The following is a 24,431-nucleotide window of genomic DNA, read 5'->3' on the forward strand; positions in this document are numbered from 1 at the left end:
TTAACAAAAGGAAAGACTGTTAAGGCAGAGAGAGAAGCAGGTAGGTTCCCATTCCACTAAAAAAGATTCATATGGTGGGGTGCCTGGTTGGCTCAGTCAGTCAGATGAGCATCCATTTCTTGATTTCAGCTCAAATCATCATTCCAGAGCCATGGAATCGAGCCCCACATCTGTGCTGGGCTCTGTACTGGGCCTGGAGCCTGCTTAAGATTCTGTCTCTCTCCCTCTGCTACTCTCCCCCACTTGCATGCTCTCTCGCTCTCTCTCTCTAAAATAAAAAAAAAAAGTCATATAAGAAATTCAATTAAAGCCAGAGATGGCAGAAAAAGGGAGAAAAAACAATGAACAAATGCAATGACTAGAAAGCAGCTATAAACATGGTAGATATTAATCCAACTATATCAATAATCATTTTAAATGTGAATGGTCTAATATATCACTTAAAAGACAGATTGTCAGAATGGATAAAAACATAAGACCCAACTCTATGTTGTGCACGAGAAAGCCTCTTTCTTTCCTTCTTTTGTTCTTTCCTTTCTTTTGACCTCCTTCACCTTTTCAAAATATAATAGCTTAGAAACTGGTGTCTAATCTATATTGTCCTGTTTTTTGTAGATGTCCTCCCATTACTCTGTACCATGAATTGAGCTGGGCTAACACTCAAGCAGACATTTTGGCTTTAGACTGACTGGGCACACAGTATGCAAGCAGGGGCAGGCCAGTGAGTACTTCTGGGCATCTCTAAAAGAGAGACCACTGATGTCCCAGCTGCATCAGATTACTCTCGTGGTCATACCAGTAGCTCAAGTTGCAGGGTCACTTTTTGTGGCACCTTACCTTTGAAATTTAGAACTCCCCTGTTTCCTTCAGCATCAATTCTGAATGTATCTGGTCACAATTTGTTGAAAGAAATTAAATTCATGCTATTAAATAGAGAGCTCTTCTAAAGTACTCTATATCTTCAGGCAAATCCTTGGCATCACCATAGTTTGTCATATCTCAAGTTTTCAGAGCTCACGCATACAGAAGCACTGGTAAGCCCCACGAGGTCACTGGGAAAAGTAAGAGAACACCTTCCATCCTATAGCAAGACATAGTGCTGTGCTTAGATTATAGGTACACAGGTAAAAGCAAGACTCTTGGGAAATGATCACCAATCTGAAACAGAAGATAGTCATTTCACATCTTCCTTTCCTTTCACAAATGAGGAACATATTTAAAATCCATAAGGAGTATTTGGAATTCATTAAGAATCTCTTTCTAAGACCCAATTCTACCAGGAGACCACTAGGGGGAAAGTGGCATAACATAAGAGGGGAAGAAGGAGGCCACAACACACAAGGAATGAGTTCTTGCTTATTCCTGTGTGTGAAGGGAGATTACCAATGGTCTTGGACAAAAATGGAAAAGTTCTGATTTATGACATAATCTCAGAGGACTGCAAACTGGGAGCCAGTAGCCAAGTACAAAGGTGTCACCTTAAACTTGGGGGTAAATCTCCCTCTTTGGAAGGAAATCCCCTCCATGCTTCTGACTAGGATACAGTTCGCAAAAGGGTCTTGTTAAATATAAGCTAAAAGTCATTATAACCTACAAACACATTCTCAACAATTAGGTTATCAGAATACTCCTACTAAGCAGAACTCCAGAGAACAGGACCAGATTAATTGGTGTAAATCAGTGGTTCTTAACTGGGGGCAATTTTGCACCCTCCATCCGGGGACATTTGGCAATGTTTGGAGATATTTTTGGTTGTCACAACTAGCAGCCATTTGAGTAGAGGCCAGCGATGCTGCTAAACATCTACAGTGCACAGGACAGCCCCACAGCAAAGAATTACTCAACTCTAAAATGTCGATAATGCCAAGGGTGAAAAACTGATATAAAGGAACAAAAAGAGAAAAGGTCTAGGTTTGGCATGAGATAATATTTAGGAATAGTTAAAAGACACAAAGAAATATGGAAAAGGGAAAATCAAAAATGCCAAAGGCATACTTTATCAAGGATAGGCCCAGATAGAGCAGAGAGAACAGAGCCCTGGAAATGCCACAAAGGCAGGGCCCACTGCTAGGACAAGGTGTAACACACAGGAAGAGAAACTCCAAGGGAGAAAGTAGCATTAAGAATTAGTGGTGAACATGAAACAATGAGTTCGGGACCATGTCACATGCACTACCCACTGGATGTCTGTCATACCTCCTGCCCACTTGTGTCAACCAAAAATATCTCCTGAAATTGCCAAATGTCCACCATGAGGTAAAATCATTTTTGGTTAAAAACTATTCAAGAGGTTCTAGAGGTATCTTTTGGAATTAAAAAAACACAAATATATATAGATATAGATATAGATATAGATATAGATATAGATATAGATATATAGATATAGATATTTACATATATACGTATATATGTATATATGTGTATATGCATTTTCCCCTTATTTCTTTCATCTTAGTCCTTTCTTCTAGGTTCAGTTTCCTTCTTTTCCAAAATAGACTTTTCAGTCATTATTTCAGTAGGTGTGCACTGGGTACACTTTCCTAATCTTTTCCCAAAAATGTTCTTATGCTGACCTCCTTCTTCAATAATCACTTAACTGGACTTAGAATTCTGAACTGTTATTCCTTCAGCACTTTTAAGATACCAGTCCACTGTCTTCTGGCATTTATCATTATTATTGGAAAGTTTATCCTCAGTTTATTTCTCATTTGCAGGAAATCTGTTTTTTTCCCTTAGAATTCTAATATTTTTCTCTTTGTGTTTTGCTGACTCACCATGATATGTTTATAATATGTGGATTTAGTTTTACTTATTCTGCTTGGCACTCATTGTGTTTCTTGAATCAATTCTGGAAAATTCTCATTTTCTTTTTTTTAAATAGTCTATCTCTCTCCATTCTTTCTATTCTCTTAATCCAAAACAGGATTTCTATTAAATTTATATTGGACTTTCTCATTCTATTTCAACCTCCTCTTTCTTGTTTTTCCTACCTCCTATCTCTCTATCCTGCACTTGGGGGTAATTCCTTCGGCTCTATCTTCTAGGCCTAATTCTCTCTTCAACTGTCTAATCTGCAGTTGAAATGGTCATAGAAAATATGCTAACTATATTTCAGGCTCTACACTGACCAAACAAATACATAATTAAGACACTAATTCTCAATTCAAGAACTTTACATATAGTTGGCCAGCCATACATGAAAAGAAAACTATTTTGCAGTCTAACAAGAGCAGAATTCAAGATGTCAATAGGAATTGCCAATGGAAATGGAAAGAATAATTAAATATGCTGAGGGGAAAAGGAAAAGAACTCACAGAGGAAGTCACGTCTTAGGTAGGTTTGAAGAAAAAAATTTCTAGGAGAGTGTAAGGAAGGGTATCCACTCAGATGGCACAGCATGTGCAAAATCAGGATCTTAATGGAACAGTAAAGAATTATGTATAACTACTGTGTGGATACATCTGAAGACAGTGGTGAGATGTTAGGGGGTCAGTTAAAGCCAGTTAGGAAGACCCTCAAGTACCATATATGAAGCGTTTAGACTTTATTCTGTTGCCAATGGGGAGGCAACAGAGGTTTTCATGGGTGGCAGGGGAGGGTAGTAATAGAGGGAGGGAGGAAGACAGAAAGAGAGACAAAGAGATAAATTTGGAAAAGTGAACCTTGTGGACATGGAAGAATTAAGATGTAGGGAGGCTGGTATAAGACTGCTGTACTAGTCTAGGTAGAGATGAGGAGAGTTTGAGCTGAGATAGTATTAATAGGGATGATGAGGGTGTTCTAGATTAGAGATATATCTAAGGTAAACATAATGAATGTGTTAGCCAGCTGGCTGTGGAGGCCGATAGCCAGCACAGTGTTGAGCATGAGGACACTGACTTTTTGGCTTGGGAGTCTGGACAGACTGTGACACCATTAAACAGAGTAAGAAATTCAATTCAGAGAGCTATCAGAAGAAAGTTCCTTTTGTAGCATGTAGTTTTTAGATGTCTGGGATATATCCAGGCTGAAAGTTCTGGAAGGCAGTTGTAAATACATCTTTAAAGCCTGGCAGGGAAATCAGATATGGCAATGGCACTTTGGAGTCATGAGCACACAGCTAGGATATGAATACAATGGGAGAAAGTGACTGAGAGTCAGCTGATGCCAGGGAATGACCAAAAATGTAAGTCATGTGCTGGTGGTAAAGAAAATTGTAAAGCTTGATCATCAAAAATGGGTATCAAACCTACATTGAATATCTGAGACAGAACCAGTTTCCAGACTTTCCTCCTATGGTTCTCCCCAATTGATCTTCTTTTAATTGAGGAAATAATTTAATAACATCTTTTGTACTCAATGTATTTTTACTAATATATTTTAATGTTACATTTTTTGGAATAGCATATTTTAATACTCTATTATTTGTACCTTAATAGTATATTAACAAAATAATTCAATAACAAAAATGTGTATGTGATCACCTAATGTGAAATTTTCTATCTTAGCACTTACTACACTGAATTAAAATACTTGATTTACTTATATACTTCGTCCTGTAGACTTTGAGCTCCCTAGGAATGATGTCCTATTCAGTTTTCTACTCCGAGGACCTATCATAGTACACAGAACAGAGTGGGATCAGAGGGATGTATGGATAGAAGGATGAATGGTTAAAGCCAGCCAGACAATAGAGACTGTTTTTCCAACTGAACCTGCTACAATTTATTTCCTGAGTAAAACATCCTCTACCATGAGGAAGGAGTGCCATGTCCAGGGCCACCATGCAGAGTTTCTCAGGTTGTTCACTGTGCAAGGTGGCAGGTAGGGTTAAGTGTAGTCAAATCAAGAGAACCTAATGTGCAATTAGCCATGCAAATGAAGGATGAAATGCAAATGAAAGGATGATAGCATAGTGTGGTGGCAAGAGTAAGAACAGCTCAATAAAATGAGAATTCTGGGTTTTTTTAGTTGTTTCTAGAACTGTAGAGTGGTGAGGTTTATAAATGGAAACGTTATTTTTAAATATGTTTGGTAAAGGGGCGCCTGGCTGGCTCAGTTGGTTAAGCATCTGACTTCAGGTTAGGTCATGATCTCACGGTTCATGGGTTCAAGCCCTGCACTAGCAGTGTGGAGCCAGCTTGGGATTCTCTCTCTGTCTCTCTCTGCTCCTCCCCCACTCGCACTTTGTCTCTCAAAATAAATAAACTTTAAAAAGAGAATAGTTTTTGTTAATTATAAATAAAGAAGTCTGGTGAAATTCTTAAACATAAGGAAACAACAATCAATAAACAAGTGTAGGGTGATTTTGTGACTAAAATTTGTGAGCTCCTCCACATCAGACCTGCCGTTTGCACAGAAGAAAGATATCTTACAAGTGTGAAGAGAGGTCTGGCAAAACGTGGAATCTTCAGGAAATTCTGGTATAGCTGAACTGTTTACCTCACCCCAGAGATCTCTTCAAACTAGTAACAGAAGCAAAAACTAAAATATAGATAAGTAATAATATCATCCTTATTTTTGAAAAAAAAAAAAAACAGGAAGGAAGGAGAAAGGAAACTGGGTGCTTCCACACTGAAAATACACATTAAAATCAATAAATTTCTGTAAAAAAGCAAATAAATACAATAATTAACCCACATATAATCATAACTGAGACTTACAGGAGGTCCCAGCATCTACAATTTTCTATAATAAAATACTACATGCTTGTTTAATATATCTTTAAATGCTCAGGCTAACTTTATAAGTATACAAATAAAAATAATAAACAGTTGCTTGGAAAAACTCAGTATTTTATTGCTAATGGAAAGTTCCCAGGAATGAAGAAAACTATGCGCTTTTAATTTGTTTTTGAAAATCTGCAAGGTAAAAATAGAAACCTCTTCTAGAAATTGGATTGCTTCTGAGTATGGTGCTCTGTGGAAAGAAAAAAGTCAACTCACAGAGAAACGTGATAAAATGTTAATGTGGCAGCTGCCATTTCACACTCCTCTTTGCCAAGAAATGCCAGAAGCCTGCAGCTACCCCGGCCAAAGGCGACAACACTTCATTTCTTAACTTCAGATTTTATTAAATTTTAAAAGCAAGCAGAGTCAGTTTTCATTCATGATAATATCAAAACCCTAGAGATTTCAAAGTTCAGCCCACATCATGATTTTTCTACTCTCAAATTGACCCTCAATCAGGACAACTGGAAAGATAGTTTGCTTTGCCATGGCAGAGCTAATGGAATGCAAATATTATTCAATGCTCTGTAATACCATCAATCCACTTAACCAAAGACACTTTGGAGGGTGTCCCCCAAGGTATATATAGGAACCTCAGAAACCAAAATCTCAGAAGACAGCAGCCTGCCCAGCGCAGACGGCTGAAGCCCACTTTGTGCCATGGACACGGCATGCCTGGAGGGGCCCAGGAATCCTCATTTTTAAGAAGTTCAATGGTGATCCTTCACATTTAGTGAAGTCCGCATTTACTGCTTTTAGAGATTGCTTTTGATAATCTGGAACTTCTGCAACATCAGCATCTCACCTCTAGGTGGCAGCATCTGTGAACTGTTCAGTGTCCTTGTGAATGTTAAGGTTCAAAAGACTTATTCCCAGAACAGGAATTGCACACTGGATTTGTCCAACTGAACCATTACTTCTAAGTGCTATATCTATAGAAGAAAAATGTGGCATGATAGATTTTTCATGATTTAAACTTCCAACTTAGACTTTAGAAATAAAAACAACTGGTTATCCTTGCATAAAATTTTCTGTAACTCATTTCAAGTGATAAATTTTAAGGCAATATGTTGTGAGCATTTTTCCTGCCTTTATTGTTTAAGTCATGACTCCCAAAGATCACGTAGATGAGCAACTGGCAAACATTTTCTGCAAAGGGCCAGACAGTAAATATTTTAGGCTTTGCAGGCCATACAGTCTCTGTCACAATTACGTCAGTTCTGCCGTTGTCACACGAAAGCAGCCAGAGACAATACATAAACAAATTATTGCAGCTATGTCCCAATAAAACTTTATATATGAACAATCAAATTTGAATTTCATGTAACTTTTACATGTCTCAAAATACTACTATTCTTTTAATTTTTTTTCCAACACACACACACACACACACACACACACACACACACACACCAACCACCAAATTCATATATTGAGATCCTAATACCTGATGTGATGGTATTAGGAGATGGGGTCTTTGGGAGATGCTTAAGTCATGAGGGTGGAGCCCTCAGGAATGGATTTAGTGTTCTTATAAAAGAGACCCCACAGGGATCCTCCACCCCTTCCACCATACGAGAAAACTATAAGAAGTCTGAGACCTGACGAAGGGCCCACATCTGACCATGTTGGCACCCTGATCTCAAACCTCCAGCCTCCACAACTGTGAGACATAAATTTCTCTTGTTTATAGGGGCACCTGGGTAGCTCAGTCAGTTAAGTGTCTGACTCTTGATTTCAGCTCAGGTCATGATCTCATAGTTATAAGATTGAGTCCTGTGTCTGAGTGTGGAGCCTGCTTGGGAATCAATCTCTCTCTCTCTCTCTCTCGCTCTCTCTTTCTCTCACTCTCTCTCCCTCTGCCCCTCTGCCCCACTCACATGCTCACTCTCTCTCAAAATAAAAATAAAATAAAATAAAATAATTTCTGTCGTTTATAAACTACCTGGTCTGAGGTATTGTTATAACAGCTATCACTAAGTTAGACTTAATGACTGAACAATGACACCAATAATGTTTAAAAAGTAAACACTATTCCCAGTTCTTGAGCTGTACAGGTGGCATCTGAGATCTGGCCCATTGGTAGTGGTTTGCAGACCCCCAACATAGACCAATTTGGTGAAGCCACATGAATGGGTAGTAACTAAGGTGTTCAAAAATGACTTATTGATAACTCTTCTGAATACATTAATCCAAGAAAGATGCCTTGTCACTAAGCAGAGGATTCAAGAAATTAAACAAATATTCATAAGACGAAACTTGGAATTGTGATTCAGAGTTGATTTCCAGATGACATTTTACCAAACAGAACTAACACATAGATCAAATATTTCTAAATACGTCTAACCTTCCTTCTGGCACAGCGACGCTATGAAAGGCCAGTGAACATGGGGGAATTGTTGGAATCTACAGCATCACACAAGCAGAAATGCAGATGTAATTTGTTCAACAGGCAAATGTGTGAAGGAACCTTTAAATACACTGAGTCCTGAATCTCCAACAGGGAGCCAACACTGTTACCTGTCGTGTCTTGACTCAGGGTTTCCTGGCTGCTGCTGCTGTAAGAAGGCACTGGAGTGATGGACAGTGAGGCTGGGCAAGACAAAGGTGTAGGCAGCTCAGTCTTGCGGGTGAGGGATCGGTGATACACAGGGATGCCCGCATCTTTGGAGATGAAGAGAGGCAGATCTGATGGGAGGGTGGGTCTGCCTTGTGCGTATGGATTTTTCCAGTGGGTGAGCCCAATTGCAACAGGCCCAGCAACATCATAACCTGGTGAGACACATACCTTCGGTTAGAAACAGCAAGCAAAGCCTCATACCATATTTGTTTTTGTATTCCCCAAAAGTCTTAGCTGTGAGTCAAATTGAATACCACTTGAAATAAAGATGCATGTTACTAATAAACAGGGAGGAATCATTACACTTACCAGATCATTCACTGCTCAACATACGTTTAGTAAGCACATGCTATGTGCGGCTGTCCAGCCTTTGCCCTTAAGGAGCTAAGAATCCAATAAAGGAGATAAGTCGTGTGTTCATAAAGAAAAATAACTGAAAGCCTACTATGTGCTAGATACAGTACTTTGCATAAGTGATTCTATCCTCACAGCAACAGTACTAGGAGACTGTTACTATTTCACTTTCACAGATGAGGAAACTGGATCTCACCTTGTCCTAGGTCAAGTAGCCAGAAAATGCCAGAGGCAGAATTTAAGCCCAGATCTGTCTGACTCCAAAATCTATGTTCTTTCCCCCAAACCACAACTAACTACAGTACAAAGTAAGATGAAAGAAATAGTTTAAAGCAGGACAGAAATGTCACCGCAGTCTCACGGGAGAAAGCTCCTCTGAGTGGAGAGACTAGGTCACGGAGAAGGTGGTATGAACTTGGCCTTATAGGCAATGGTGGCAACCTAGCGGCCAGAGGAAATAGAGGGACAGATCTGTTCTGCAGATATGTTTTATTTAACCACACTTTTCTTAATTTGAAGCGAAACTCAAATTAAAAGTGACAACAATAAAAGGCTAGAGAGTTCTCAAGAGAAATCCAGCTTTCTGGCTTATCTTGAAAAATTCTCTTGATCTTCTCCTTAAGAGAAGACCACATCCCCACATGGCAAATGTCAGCTAGAGCAGCTGTCCTCTTCAGCCGGAGTAAGGGGATTCCCATCTGCCACAGTCCCCACCACTCCCTAATACCTTACCCCCAGGCTGCTTCATTCATTTGTCTTACACACCTGACTTCTGCAGGACTTTACATTTGCAACATAGATACAGAATTTAGGAATATAAGTATAATCCAGAAAAAAAAAAAACTAGAAAGGTAGGTTGACACAGGACAGTGTGGGTCTTAAATGCCAGTGTAAGAAAACTGAATATTTTGGCAAGCAAAACATCCCTGAGAGTTTGTGAAGTGAGCATTTCCATAATCAAACTAATGGCAGAGAAAGCAGTCAGAATCTGTCCCTTCTTGCTCCAGTGGTTATCTCTTCGAGGAGGCCTCCTCTGACATCTCTAAGCTTTCTTAACTATTTGTGAAGGAAGGCTCACTAAAGAGTATTGGTGTCTGGGGACTGAGGTGTTGGAAGAGAAAGTCCAAATTGGGGAGGGCAGGTGGAGGAATCAAGAAAGCCCAAAAGAGGTAACGTGAAGGACACCTGTGTAGATTCCGAAGCCTGGATGAGGGTGCCTGGGGCAGCCTGCCCACACTGTGCTGGAGACCACCTAAACACAGACATATGTCAAACAGTCCCTGCCTACATTTAATGAAAACTGTTTTTTTCTATGTGTGGCTCCCTCATGAACTGAGCTTCCCTCAAGGTTAGAGGGTGTCTTAGTCATCTTTGAAACTCCTCCCAACATCTATTTCACTCTTTCCCTCCCTCATCTCCCATCAGTACCTAGCACAAGGCGAGGCTCAGAGCTGGCACCCAGTATATACCCACTGTTCACTGAGTTCCTAGATGTCAACAGCAAGAAGAAGATGCAAAAAGCTGAGAGGCAGAGGCTAGGGGAGCATTATTAAGGGGCCACATTGAAATGCTGGCTGCAAGAAAGGAAAACAAGTCCAGAGAAATACATGACATTGACAAAAGAAAGAGGTTTGGGGCCACCAGGGAGCTGTCTCTCACTCGCAAGATGTCAGAGAAGACTCACTGCAAATAGAATGGTGCATTTCCTCAGCCTAACTGTGGCAATCAGGAAGACCAGCCTTGCAAGGGATCAGGAAGATTGAGTGTGTTTTTAGAAATGAGGAGTTTGAGCCTTAGTGGAAATATCTATATGGAGATGTCTGGCAGGTAGCTGGGGAAAAAAATGAACATAAGGATCAGGGGAAATGGGACCAGACTCATCAACATGGTAGTTACCCACGTAGAAGTCATGGGTGAGACCTAAGAATAAACAACCGGCTTCACTGTCATAAAATAATAAATCTGCTAAAAATTACAATACTGTCTAATACTTAGTGGCATTGTGCTAAGGGATCTACCAGCACCACCTCATTTAAACCTCACAATAACCATGTCAGGCAGATGCTAATATTCCCATTTGACAGATAAGAAAACTGAGGCCAAAGGACATTATTACTTCCCCAAGGTCTGAGCTATTGATCCACAGAAGTTAACAGTCAAGATTCAAGCCCAAGCTCACTGAAGATAAGTAAGATTCACGACCACTAAGCCATCCCGTCTGGCTAATAGAGCAGGTAGCAAGAGGGATTCTGGGCCTAAAATGGGGCCCATTCCCCTAGAAATCACTCTTAGGTGATTTATTCTTTTCTGAACAATGTTTCACAGACAAATCCTAATGGACCAGAATACTCAAGGAAAGGGAAATGGTGACAAACCTGAGAACTCGCCTACTGGATTGTTTAGACTCTTCTTGGTAAGTCACCTTCCTAAAAGGTGAGTTCCACTACATGGAATGCTGTGATGAAGGTGAGCATCTCTCTTGAGTGAGGGCTCTTGGAACTGCAATGGAGCCAGAGTCGCATAAGACTAAACTGAATGCTGGTGACCCCAGAACTGGCCTGACCATGTTTGTTGACCAAACCTCTAATGCAAATTTGTTTATTGTGTGATCAGTACTCTCCCACAGCTCCTACTACTGGGCCATAGAATGCAATTCCAGAAGTCTCCATTTAACTTGATGTTCCATTATGTTTTTATTAAAGACTAGAAGACGTATTACCTTCTATTTGCACCAGAGAATCCTTTTACCAGAATAATAATAGGACCATGTTTTTCCCTTGCCTTGATCCTTCATTCAGAAACTTTGCTTAAATCCCTCTTCTATTTCCACATTTCTAAGCTCCTCTGGAGTCATTATACAGAATAGAGCACAGTGCAGAAATGTTATGTTTAAAAGTCCCAAGGAACTCTGCACTCTCCTCAACTTCAGATTTTACCATTTCTTTTCTAAAATGATAGCTGACTAATAGTATACACTTAATTTTGAAAAGGCATCATTCACATAGCTAACAAGCCTTTTCTTTTTTTTTTTTTTTTTAGTTTAGAAAATCACCACATCATTTACTCCAGAAATGGAGTTCATTAGCAAATATTTTAATTCATGCTATTGATACAAATTAGCTATGATCATTTCCGCATGATTATAATGGAGTATAAATGGATCAGCCTAAATTCGCAATGAGGTCAAAGTATTTTGAGAGGATAAGGAACCATCCAGGGGAACAGCTGGCACCCAAATGTCTAAGAGGCAAGTAATAGAAAATGTCCACATTGGTAGCCAACCCATTCTCCCTCACCCATTATCCTATCCCTTGGTGGACAGTGGGGTAGGAGCAAAGGTCTCAGTTCCCTTGGAGTTTTATGTCAACATATCACCCCAAATTGTGAAGAGAGACATGTAAGGAACACTCAAAAATTATATACTATTTTGAGGAAACAATGTCAATTAACTATGAAGTTCTTAAATCTCTCAATTTAATCTCTCCAGGAGTTCACTACCAGAATATAAGGAATTATCCAAGAGTCTCATGGATAAATAGAAAGATTTCAGAAGGAGTCTTTTTCTGTTTCTTAGTTGTTTTTGTTGTTATTTTGTTTGTTTGTTTGTTTGGCAATTTTTCTTTTGGCAGGACATAGGTTCCTACAAGGAACTATTAACAGGGAGTCCACGAGTATGCTATTTTCTTAAATGGAGTATTCTGTAGGAGAAGGACTGCAGTGCAGGAAATGCAAGAGAACAAAAAGAGCTTTAAAAAAAAGAACATCTCTGGATGATCCAGAGATCTGTCCTCCCTCGAGTGCTTTGGAATCTACGGTTGTTAATTATTTTCTGCCTTTACTATAAATATTGCAAAGTGCAAAAAGCATTTTGTACTGGACAGACTGTGGGAAGTGAACACTGCCTGACGCCTGTGCAGAATCCATCCCCCTCCTTCCTCCCAACAGAGTCCCACTTTGGAAACTGAGGGTACCCCTACCCAGACATGGCACTCAGGGCAAGCTGACATCCTCCTCTTTCCTCTGCATGAACTCTGATTCATCTAAAGAGATGCTCATCTCCTCTGAATAATGATTGGTTCAAGGGTGGAAATGTGACCCAATCCTGCTCAATGAGATAGGAGCAGTCTCTGAGGGCTTCAGGGGGAAGTCGCAGTTCCTCAAGTCAAAGCCTGAGGAAGGCACCAAAGCTCCTCTCCCTCTGATCACTGTTGTGTCTGAATGCAATTCCTGGAACTGTGGTGGCCAGATGGCTGCCACACTAAGATAAATTCTCCCACGAAAGCAAAGGGGAGAAAGTCTTTCACAACATCACTGAATAGCTTAATCATCTGGTCCTAACGGCAGGCCTGCATCTGGTCATCCTGTTATGTGAAATAAATTTCCTTATGGTTTCAGCCACTTTGAGTCAGGGAACCAAAGCAACATTTAAAAGCCTTTCAGTTACCCCATCACCTTCTGAGAAAACTAAGTGTCATACCCACCTCCCCTTCAGAAGCGACTCCCTAGGGCAGTAAGACTTGCTATCTTAGTTTCCTAGGGCTGCTAAGGAAGTACCACAAACAGGATGGCTTAAAAGAAAACAGAAATTTGTTCTCATAGCTTTGGAGGCTAGAAGTCTGAAATCAAGATGTTGACAGGGCTGTGCTCTCTCTGAAGTATCTAGGGGAGAATCTGTTCCATGCCTTTCTCTTAGCTTCTGATGTTGCTGGCAATCCTTAGTGTTCCTTGACTTGCAGATATATCCCTCTAATCTCTGCCTCCATCATAACATAATGTTCTCCCTGTGTGTCTCTGTGTCTCTTCTCCTCTACTTACAAGGACACCAGTTCTACTGGATTAGAAGCCCACCCTAATGGAGAATAACTTCGTCTCAACTTGATTGTATCTGCAAAGACCCTATTTCCAATAAGATCACATTCAGAAGTTAGGACTCCAACATATCTTTTCAGGGGACATAATTCAACCCATAACATGCTGACATAGTGGCCGAAGCTGACTAGACTAGGTGCAATATGATGACTTATAATAAATATATACTTGGTCATTGAGATGGCCAAAATATATTTTCCAGATATATTAGGTCTTCATCCACACACAGTACCTGAAAATGCTTCAGAGCCATAAAATTTAGTGACAAGGATGTCTTGTTACTAATGAAGGTGACTTTTTGTGTAAGAATTGAATTGAAATCTCAGACTGGGCTGGTGTCTAAAAATCGCTTTGTACTGTGGAGGTGGGGGGAGGGTACCCACACACACACTGAACTTGGGTCTGGGAACCCAAAAAGACCAGGAAAGGGCACTAGGCCCATGGCAAATAACAAGAGTGTCATCTAATGGGAGCTAGATTACCTGGGTTCAAATCCCAGCTGTTACTACCCATGCATCTTCCAGGAACTTTTTAACTTCTCTAGAATTTAGTTTCCTCATCTGAAAAATGGGGAAAATAACAGCATCTAACTCGTAAGATTTTTGTGGGGATTAAATGAGTAAATACAGAAAAAGTACCTAGAAGAGAGCTTGGCATGGAGAAAGCTCTCATGTGGTCCTCCCTATTTACCCTCCACTTTCATTGACAAGTGTCTTAAAAGATAAGTTTCCATTCATAGCTCTTCACTCTTTATTCCAAACTTTGTAACCTGACTTCCCTCCCACCATCCATTGCCGTGGCTCTCAGGGATGTCCCCAGGGCAGTCCCTGAATTATAACCCTCCTCAGCCTCTCCTAGAAATTCCCTAGGCTTTCCAAAAACCATGCTCACTTGGTCTTCCTACCTCTGTCATTATTTCTATTAACTATGCTTCCCTCAAAGACTGGGAGCTGGCCCTCCACTCATTCAATACACTGACTCTTATAATCTCATCCTCTTGGAAAAATTCTACTGACTCCTCTGTGCAGAGAATGCCAATATCTTCATCTCCTGCCCATTCTCTCCTGTGGGTCATTCTGAGGTGGGAGTCTCACAGGCACCTCAAACCCACCACATCCAAGCAGTAGCCATCAAGTCCTCTTCCTGACTGCTATATTTCTAGAGATGGCTCAGACTCCCTGTCACCCTGAATCAAAGTCTCAGGGCACTTCTGTCTTTCCCTCATCCAGTCAATGACTAGTCCTGCCAGTTCTCCCACATCTCTCCCTCCAGACCTGCTCTTTATCGCACCTGCCAAGTTCATTACTGTCTCAAGTCAAAATTAAAGTCACAGCTACTTACTCTATTATGACGTGAGATCCTCTGCCCGGCATGAAATCCACCTTGTTCACCATCAAAATCCCTTCTTTCATCCATGCATTCATCTTGTCATCCTCCTGCTCTGAACCTCCCACTACTCAACAAATGTCTTTAGGAATGTCACTGTAGGTTGTTTGGTGTTTTCACACCATGGTCCATGAACTCTCCACAAGAATTTTTTTAACTGCTTTTATTTTTCATTTAAAATCTAATTTAATCACTTAAAATTAATAGATGCATATTGCAGACCAAGTTCTACCACTTAATTTTAGTGCCTAGATTTGTTTTTGTGTTTCCATCAAGTTGGCACCAATTGGTACACTCAATGAGAAAAGGAGACAGATGGATATGTCAAGGTGCATCCATACCAAATGAAGATCCAATAACCTCACCAGCATTAGCAGAGATTTCACAGTGAGTTGAACAGAGAAAGGTGGGGGCAGACCAGAGTTATCATAAATACGTAGCAGTAAAGTTGTACTCAACTCAAAGATCCCATGCTGCTGCAGCCAGTCCCACATTGCATTACAAGAAGTGATTGTATTTTGGCAAAATAATGATGTCTATAATATTAATGTGATAGATTTGTAATTTTTTGCTTTACAGTGTTTTAAACTTTATTTATAAATTCAATTTGATTTGTATGGCCATTGGTATGGCTATAAGGTATTTATACTTAGTTTTATGTTTGAACATACTTAAGTATTATTATAATAAAAATAATTTAAACCAATTTTAGAGGTTCATAATCATTATTTGCTTTTATAGGTGTCCACATTACTAAGGTTTGAGAAACGATGATATAGTGTTTTAGAGCATGAACTTTTAGTGTCAAGCACACCTGGATTGAAACCATGGATACATTAATTATTGGCTAGATGGTAAAGATCGAATTTTCTCATCTGTGAGATGGAAAAGTAATAATACCTTCCTCATACAGTCCTGATTAAGCAAAATAATGTATGTCGAAGGCCAAGAGCAGCAATAGCTAAATATAAATCTTAAAAAGTCAGTTTTAATATCAAGTACATAATAATCAGGTGATATACAAATTAAAGAGTTAAAGTAAATGATGAAACGTTGGGAAAACGTGGGGATTTTTTTTTTAGCTTTTCCAACCACATTGCCTCCAGCAATATCCATGCAAAAGCACTAACAATCCACAAGAGGGTGCCCCAGCAAGAAAGTCCGCAAGCATTTGCTCTGATTCTGGAAACACAGACTCCTGCTATTATACTACCCTGGGCCTTTCCAGGCAATAATAATTTTTATAAAACAAAATGTCACAATTGCTCACCTATGGTGATCTGGCTGACACAACTGTAGTAGCTGCCTGTCGTTGCGGAGGAAAGGTTATAACTCCCACTGCTCACATCTCTGTCTGTTAAGAAAATAAGAGACAGTGGATTACATCCTGATAGACACCACGAACACAGTGTAAATATATGACCGTTGGTAGATTAACCAGCTCCCTGTTCCGGGCAGTCTCATACTCCTTTATCAGTTCATTCATTGGTACTTACCTAGTGCTCAGTGCCAGGCACTTGAAACGTTCAGCCAACAATCCAGACAGCCCCACACAGGCAATTTCAGTTGGATGCCACTATTATTGTAAGGGGGGTGACAAAGGATGCTGAAGTGCAGGGACAGTCAAGAGAACACTTGATCTAGAGAGGGTAGCAGGGAAGGCTTCCGGGAGGAAGCGACATATAAATTAAACCTAAAGATGAGTACCACCTCACTAAGCCAAAGAGGGAGGAACTGAGGGGAAAGATCCAGGCAGAGGCTTCATTATGTCTGGAGGCTCAGAGGCCACAAACAGGCTCCTGAGTTAGCAGCTGAGCACAGGAAGAGAAGGAGAGGTGCACAGCAGCTAGACTACGACAGGTCTTATAAACCATGTTAACAAGTTTGGATTTTGCCTAAAGAACAGGATCCCATTTTCACTTTAGAAAGGTCACTTTGAGGCCATGTGGAGAACAGACTGGAAGAAGCAAGATGAGAGGCAAAAGACTCCTTTCTGAGGCCGCTGTAATAATCCTGATGAGCAGTGAGGGTGGCCGAGCCATGGGAGATGTCCCAGTGGATACCACAGACGTGGATGCAGCTCCCTTCAGAGCTAAAAGTACAACACGCTGTACCGAATTCCTCACAATTGTGAACAGAAAATGTTGTAGGCACAGGAGCCAAAGAAACCCAAAGCTTCCGCTGACATAGCATCTTAGCATTTTCATCCACATCACCTCACGCATGAGGTCGGACAGGGCAGTCATCACCCCCCACCCAGCCCAACCCTATTCTCTGATGGGAAAGGCTGAGACTCTGGGCACCAGGGTCACACGACAGCATGAGGCAGAATGGAGCCCACATCGAGATCAGAACATTTCAAATTGTTTATGAAACACAGCAGGGCACAAATAAGTGATTTTCAAATATCAAAATAAATATATATTTTCTAATATAAAACTTTTCAGGTTACGACAGTTATTATGATCATGGTTACAAAACTGACCTAAAAGAACTATTTAAATACGTTATGTAATAACGTATTTCCTAGTATGTAATACTAGGAAAACTTTGAAACTCTGATCTACAAATGGTCTCCGGGAAATAAATAATTACTAAGAATAAGTCAGTTGTGCTCCAAGAGAAGGGTTTATAGAAACATTCTGAGAGTCGGATTTTAGTGAGAGCACAATATGGATCGGTAGAAAAGATAGCTTTATATGTAAACACTCTTGGGAGGAAATAATAGCAGGTACATGGATGAAAAGAAGGAAATGAGAGGCTTCTGCAGGGACGTCCCTATATGCCTGGGGTTTGAAAGCACTTGGGGAATATTAAAAAAGCAAATGGTGAGCCAGAGGGCAGAGAAATGGTGGTGGCCCTCAGAAGCCACATAAAGGCCACTGTATGTCCACAAACAGGGAGGTAAAATTTAAACTAATTTTAACAGGGGAAAAATAATTTTAGTAAGTGCATGTGGCCAACTCATCCTCTAAGAAACATTCCCAGACCATCTCCATTCTGTAAGGTGCTTCCTGAGCATCAGACACGCCCCCAACAGCACTGAGCAGGCAAGACTGCACTGGTTGACATGGACCCTAAACCATGGGCTTGTCAAGAGCATACCCATGCCTTATTCAATTTGTAATTTCCAGAATTTAGTGCTGTGCCTGTCATCAGGTGAAACTTTAGCACATGTTCATTGGTTGCAAGAAAGAAAAAAAGATTCATGAAATTAAAAAAATAAAAAATGACCATTTCCCCTTCTTGTTAGCATAACTTCATTAGAGGTGGCTGGGATCAAAAAGAACACTGGGCTGGGAATCCGCAGGCCAGTGTTGGCCCAGTTCTTCTGCATATAAACTCTTACAACTTGGTTGAGCTGTTGACTGTTTCTACCTGACAGTGACAATAATGCTTATCTCACTTTTTTTTTTAGTGGTGGTTGGGGAGGTGATGTGATATGGTTAATAAAAATAAATAGGCTACACAAATGCATAGTTAGCAAATAATTCAGTATATATTTGTGGAATCAGCTGAATCAACAAAATCCAGACCTAACATATACCTAGCTACTCTAAAGTTGTCATTCCTAATTCTTCATAAACCCTTAACTAATGATCTGTCCTTAAATGATTTTTGGAAGGAAGGAGACCTGCAAGGGATAAGGTCAATGGCATCAAAGGTGATATATAAATAAATATATACAGAGAAAGAGATTCACAAGCCCAGAAGTAGCTATGCATGGGGAGAAGAGAAAAGAAATGAAGGAGAAAAGCATACTTAGAAATTAGTAATCAACAAAGAAGCAGGATGCCTGAATAAGGAATGAATGCATGGAAAGAGGCTGTAAATAAAACTTAATGGTAAAACAACTGAAATTTGAACAAAAGCTGAATGGTAAAACTAGGGCACAATTTGGTGGCAATATTTTGAAGAGACTCAAAAGGCAAAAGTAGAAAGACCTGTGGCAGTTATGGAACAAGATGACTCTGTGGAAAGGAAGATGTTTCCCCTGTACAGGAATTAAAACAAAAAAGCTAGATTGGAGGGCTAAATATCCATTTAATCCTTTAGGAACCAATTGCAGTTAGAGAAAAGAATCAGGTTAACTAGTGGGAAAACTTGAGACTATGAATGAGATTAATAAACCTTGAGGGTTCTGGAGTCAGTATCTAAATTAGACACCTGGCTCCAACCCTTGGGCACATTACTGCATCTCTATGAGGCTCTGTTTCCTCATATGTATGATGAAAATAATAAAAGCACTTACCCTATAAGGCAACACACAGAAAGTGTTCAATTAGTGTCAGCTAATGTTTATTTTATACTGCAAAAGAATGAGGATATCCATAAAATGGAATGCCATATAGCAAAGAAAATAAATGAAGTAAAGCTACACAAAATATTATAGATCCATCTCACAATACTGAATGAAAGAAGCAACCAAAAAACAATTCGTGATTCTATTGGTGAAGTGTCAACAACAAAACTAAATTGTTTACAGATGCATATGTGGATGGTAAAGATAAGTAACATGGATGGTAGAGGGACACCTGGGTGGCTCAGTCGGTTAAGCCTCTGACTTAAGGTCAGGTCACGATCTCATGGTCCATGGGTTTGAGCCCCATGTCTGCCTCTGTGATGACAGCTCAGAGCCTGCATGCAGCCTGCTTTGGATTCTGTGTCTCCCTCTGTCTCTGCCCCTACCCTGCTCACACTCTGTCTGTCTGTCTCTCTCTCTCTCAAAAATAAATAAAACATTAAAAAAAAAGAAAAGTAACAAATTAATTAGCATTTGGTGGTTCCATTTGGTGGAAAAGAAGCAACTTAGATTTGGGAGAGAGTATGGGCAGCAGGTGTGGGTTCTGCAGTACTGAAAATGTTCTGCTTCTTGACTTAGGTGGTGGTCACATGGTATTCATTTTGTAATTATTTGTTAAATTATAAATTTCTCTCCCTCCCCCCTCCCTGTACATATACTAAAACTCACAGTAATTTTTTTTAAAGAAATAAAGAGGGGCAGAAATTATGACAGGGCAAACCAGGAATGCAAATTCTGAAAAAAAAAATATCTAAGAAAATGAGACAGTGGTAGAATCAGATAATACTAGTTACTGAGCACTTGACCTTTACCAGGCACTATGCTAAACACTGATTATTTCATTTACATCCCTAGGTCATTTAAGCTTCAAAACAACTCTTATTAGGTAGGTATGATTATGCCACTATACAGATCAGGAACTAGAGGTTCACAAAATTACAGAACGTGCAGAACTCACACTTCTGAGAGGTCACAAAGCTGGAATTAAAACCCATGTTTGTCTTACATGAGAGCAGAGGTGAAGACAGAAGGAGAACAGATTATTATTGCAAGCTGGGTTAGGTAGAGTCCTCTGGTATCTGGTGCTATATCTGTGATAGTCATTTCTCTGATGTGCTAAGCACTGAGGTTCCCCAGGGAACAAGGTGGACATCATCTTATGTACTTCTGTTATCAGAAACGTGTGGCAAAATCAATACACTTTTTTGATCTCAAATTATTTTGGTTATACTCATAAACAGAATGCTGTTACAACAAAAAGAAAACCTCACCCATTTCAATACGCAATCTATCTTACTTTCATCTTAACCACAGGGGGAAAAAGAAAGCACTGAGCCTATTTATATCTTTCCACTGACTGTGGAATTCTAGGAAATATGTATGCAAACCTAAACAAAACTCTCAATATAAAATCATAATTATAATACCTAATTTGGGAAATTTAAAAACAAAGAATAAAACTAAAATACTGAATAATAATAGTATAGGAGCCAGGAGCTGGGTGCTCAGAACTATTCAGGGGAGAGGTCAATACATTAAATTCATAGTTTAAAAAACTATGATGAATAAGTGTAGAATTTGTTAAGTATGGTTTAAGTGAAACTAGAAGAGCAATTATTAAAACAACAGAAATAGACTATATTTCCAAACCAGTTTGTTGTGTTGGAGGGAGAGTCAGATGGTGGGGAAGAATGGGAGAGGGGATTTAGCACAAAAAAAAAAAATTAGTTAATTTAGAAAAAGGAAATTGGAATAAAGCACAGGAATAAAAAAAAATAATAATTTTCTAAATTAGTTAATTTAGAAAAAGGAAATTGGAATAAAGCACAGGAATAAAAGATAAGACAAAGAGAAAATACAAAGTAAAATGGTAGAATTCAGTTCAAATATATTTGAATCACAATACATGTAAATGGTCTAAATTTGCTATTTAAGAGATTGTGAGAAGAATTTCTAAAAAAAAAAAAAAATTAAATGCTGTTTACAAAAGAAATGCCCCAAATATAAGGGCACAGACATGTTAAAAGTACAAGATATATATAAGAAAAAAATAAAGCAAGCAAATACTAACCAAAATAAAGACAGAGTAGCTATGTTATTTTTAGATAAAAAAGCATTAAGGCAGAAAGCATCATTAAGTATACAGAGTCAATAAATAATGATAAAAGGTTCAAGGTTCAATGCTTCAGGAAGAGATAACATCTGTGTGCTCAAAATAAAACAACCTCAAAATATATGAAGCAAAAGTTAATAGCTGCAGGGAGAAACTGACAAATTCCACTATCGTAAGGAGAGATTTTAACACACAATAATTGATTGGTGGAGCAAACAAAAATTTAGTAAAAATAAGGACAATTTAATATTGCATATCACTTGGCATCTTATTAAAATGAAGAACTTTAAAAAAATGAAGATCTTGATTTCATAGGTCTGGGGTGGGCCTTTAAATCTACATTTCTTTCTTTTCTTCCTTTTTTGTTTTAAGTTTTACTGAGATATAATTGACAAATGCATTTTGAATAGACTTCCAGCTGGTGCCAGCGTTGCTGGTTGAGGGACTCCAGACTGAGGTAAAGCCCTCCCCTGGAATCCACAAAGTCTGGGAAAGCCTCTCTCCAAAAAAAAATAAATCAAAAGGAAGGGAATTTTTTAAAAAGGAAAGAAAATGTTTTCACTAAACCCTTAAGATCATATCATAAATCTGCTTATACACATGGACAGAGGAAACTCAAGAATTCACCAAACAGATAAATGATGCATAGCTACTAATCTACAAAAACAAACTCACCATACAATTCCATTAATAACTATCCATGCTAGTGCACTGGAAATACTATTTAATTTACAAAATACATATTCATTGTGTAGCAGGAGCTACAGCTGCCTACTGCAGCTGATTTTTTTTAAAATCACTTTAAATTGTTTATGAAGCGTTCTACAGAATGTACTATTAAAAATAGATAATGATGGGGCACCTGGGTGGCTCAGTCAGTTAGGCATCTGACTTCAGTTCAGGTTATGATCTCACAGTTCATGAGTTAGAGCCCAGCGTTGCGCTCTGCGCTGACAGCTAAGAGCCTGGAGTCTGCTTTGGCCTATGTGTCTCTCTCTTTTCTGCCCCTCCCCTACTCGTGCTCTGTCTCCGTCTCTCAAAAATGAATGTTAAAAAATTATATATAAAATGATACGTGTGTGTACATATCCATATATCTATTCCCCAGAAATAGTGCTGTGATTTGTTCCATGTTTGCTGTATATTTTATAGGCTTACAGAAAAGCTAATATTCAGGACCCACTCTTTCCTCCCAGCCATATAACCACCCAATCTCCCTGGGCTTCAATTTCCTCCTTTATATTGTGACTGAAATTCATTCATTCGAAAAGTGTTGCCTGCCCACCACATAGAGTAGACAGTCTGGTCCCAGGTAGGAACCGGTGTCTTGGGAGGTCTTGCTAAGGTGCTGAGGAATCAATCCAAGTGTAGAAAGTATGTTTCCACTCAACACAGTGTTTCCCATAAAAACAGATTTCTTTATTACTGCAATAAAAACAACACATCATAGTGCTGTATACTAAACTGCCATAGGGCTTTCTAGGTTTTCATAAAATGTTTGCATTTGCTCTTTCATGTGACTTTTGCAACAGCACTAGCAGGTACTAGTTGTAACAATACTCGTAGTAGCAGCCTCTGCATCCCCCACAAGACCTGCGCTAGACCCAAACTCCTGGAGGGCAAGGCCATCCTTTATTCATCTTGGGCCCACAAGCCTGGCTCTGCCTAATGCATAGAAGACACAATGAATGTCTGCCAAAGCCTCTAGTAAGCTTTCAAATACATTAATCACCATTCCTGAATTTTAAACACTGTGCCTGATACTCATTAGCTCAGCTTCCCTTTGATTCCACTCACAGTCTCCACAGTGACAAAAGCCCTTTCACGAACCCTAATTAGAGAAAACCTTTCCTTTCCTTTCTTTTCCACATTACCTATTTGATTCAGTGTTGAAAAGCCTATATTCTATTTTCATTTTTTCCAGAAGGTAAAGATCCATTTCTTATTAGTACAATGTAAGATTCATGAAAACGGGCTTTTTGTTGTTGTTGTTGTTGTTTTGTTTTTTGTTTACCTCCAGAACCTAAAACAGTGCCTGGCACATAGTAAGCACTCACAAAACACATCTATTCTAGAAACTTCCTTAGTAGCTGTGAACTATTTGTCTAGGACTATGCTCTAATAGAAAACTCCATGTGGCTATTACAAAGAACATAATGTTTTAAAGGAAAAGATTAAGATGTTTCTTCCCAGGATCAAAATAAAATTTTAATTTAATCTTACCCTAGAAAGAGACTTTTAAAATGTGAAGGCTGAAGGTGAAAGAATAATGCGTACATGCTTTGCTGCAGCTTTTTAATCAAAAGGATCCTAATCAATGTTGACCATGAGTGTCTGGATTGCATAATAACAAGCATGCCAGGTGGTGGAGGGCAAAAACAAGAGAAGTCATCAAATACCTCCTTGGATTTATTTTGTAAATAAAGCATGAGTTCCAGTTAGCACGCATCTGATTGTACCACATGGTGTGGACGCTTTTGGTCTTTTGCTTGTTCCTCTTAAAGTTATTTTGCTTGTTATTTGCAATAGGAAAATGAGGTTTTAAAAACTTGTGCACAGTGTACTGCCCCCTGACACAGTCTATGCAGTTATTCAGACACCCCAGTACTGGTCACCTACTATGTGTCAGGCATTGTGCTAGGCACCAGGAATTCAAAGATAAAAGATATCATCCTTGTCCTTTGGGATTTTACAACCCACAAAGGGGAATATTCACAAAACAAAACGGAGAGCTGGGTGGAAGAGGACTTACCCTGAGACATCCCCAAGGGAAAGGGGAGTGAGCGTTGTAAAGGAGAAGGGAGGTGTGTTTCAGAGCATGGGCCAAGGTCCAGACACCTGAGAAAGCCTGATGTAATCAGACATGCTAAACCACCGGTGTCCCAAAAAAGGTGGGGTGCTGGGACCACAAGAGAGAAGGGTGGTCAGCTCCTTAAGGGTCTTATTTGCCAAACAAGGAAGGTTAAATTGTGACTTGTAAGCAGAGGGGAGCCACTGAAAAGTTTTAAGCTGGAGAATACAGGACCAGATTTGCAAATGGGACCGGAAGGGATTATAACTAAAGGTAGAGAAACCAGA

The 24,431-nt window shown here is 39.5% G+C and overlaps 1 protein-coding gene across 3 annotated transcripts in view; it reads right to left on the bottom strand.

Annotated features, from left to right (window-relative positions):
* The window catches only part of ANO4 (anoctamin 4), a 421,314-nt gene that overhangs the window by 391,945 nt on the left and 4,938 nt on the right, over nucleotides 1–24,431 (bottom strand). For all 3 annotated transcript variants that reach the window (XM_040491102.1, XM_040491101.1, XM_040491100.1), the window contains exons 2-3: nucleotides 16,208–16,291; nucleotides 8,229–8,480 (exon numbers count right to left, since the gene is read on the bottom strand). In XM_040491102.1, coding sequence (XP_040347036.1) covers nucleotides 8,229–8,480; nucleotides 16,208–16,291 — 336 coding nt within the window. The remainder of the gene's footprint in view (nucleotides 1–8,228; nucleotides 8,481–16,207; nucleotides 16,292–24,431) is intronic.

The sequence above is a fragment of the Herpailurus yagouaroundi genome, unplaced genomic scaffold (assembly GCF_014898765.1).
Source record: "Herpailurus yagouaroundi ecotype Mexico unplaced genomic scaffold, PumYag 182, whole genome shotgun sequence".
In the NCBI taxonomy this organism is placed as follows: domain Eukaryota; kingdom Metazoa; phylum Chordata; class Mammalia; order Carnivora; family Felidae; genus Herpailurus; species Herpailurus yagouaroundi.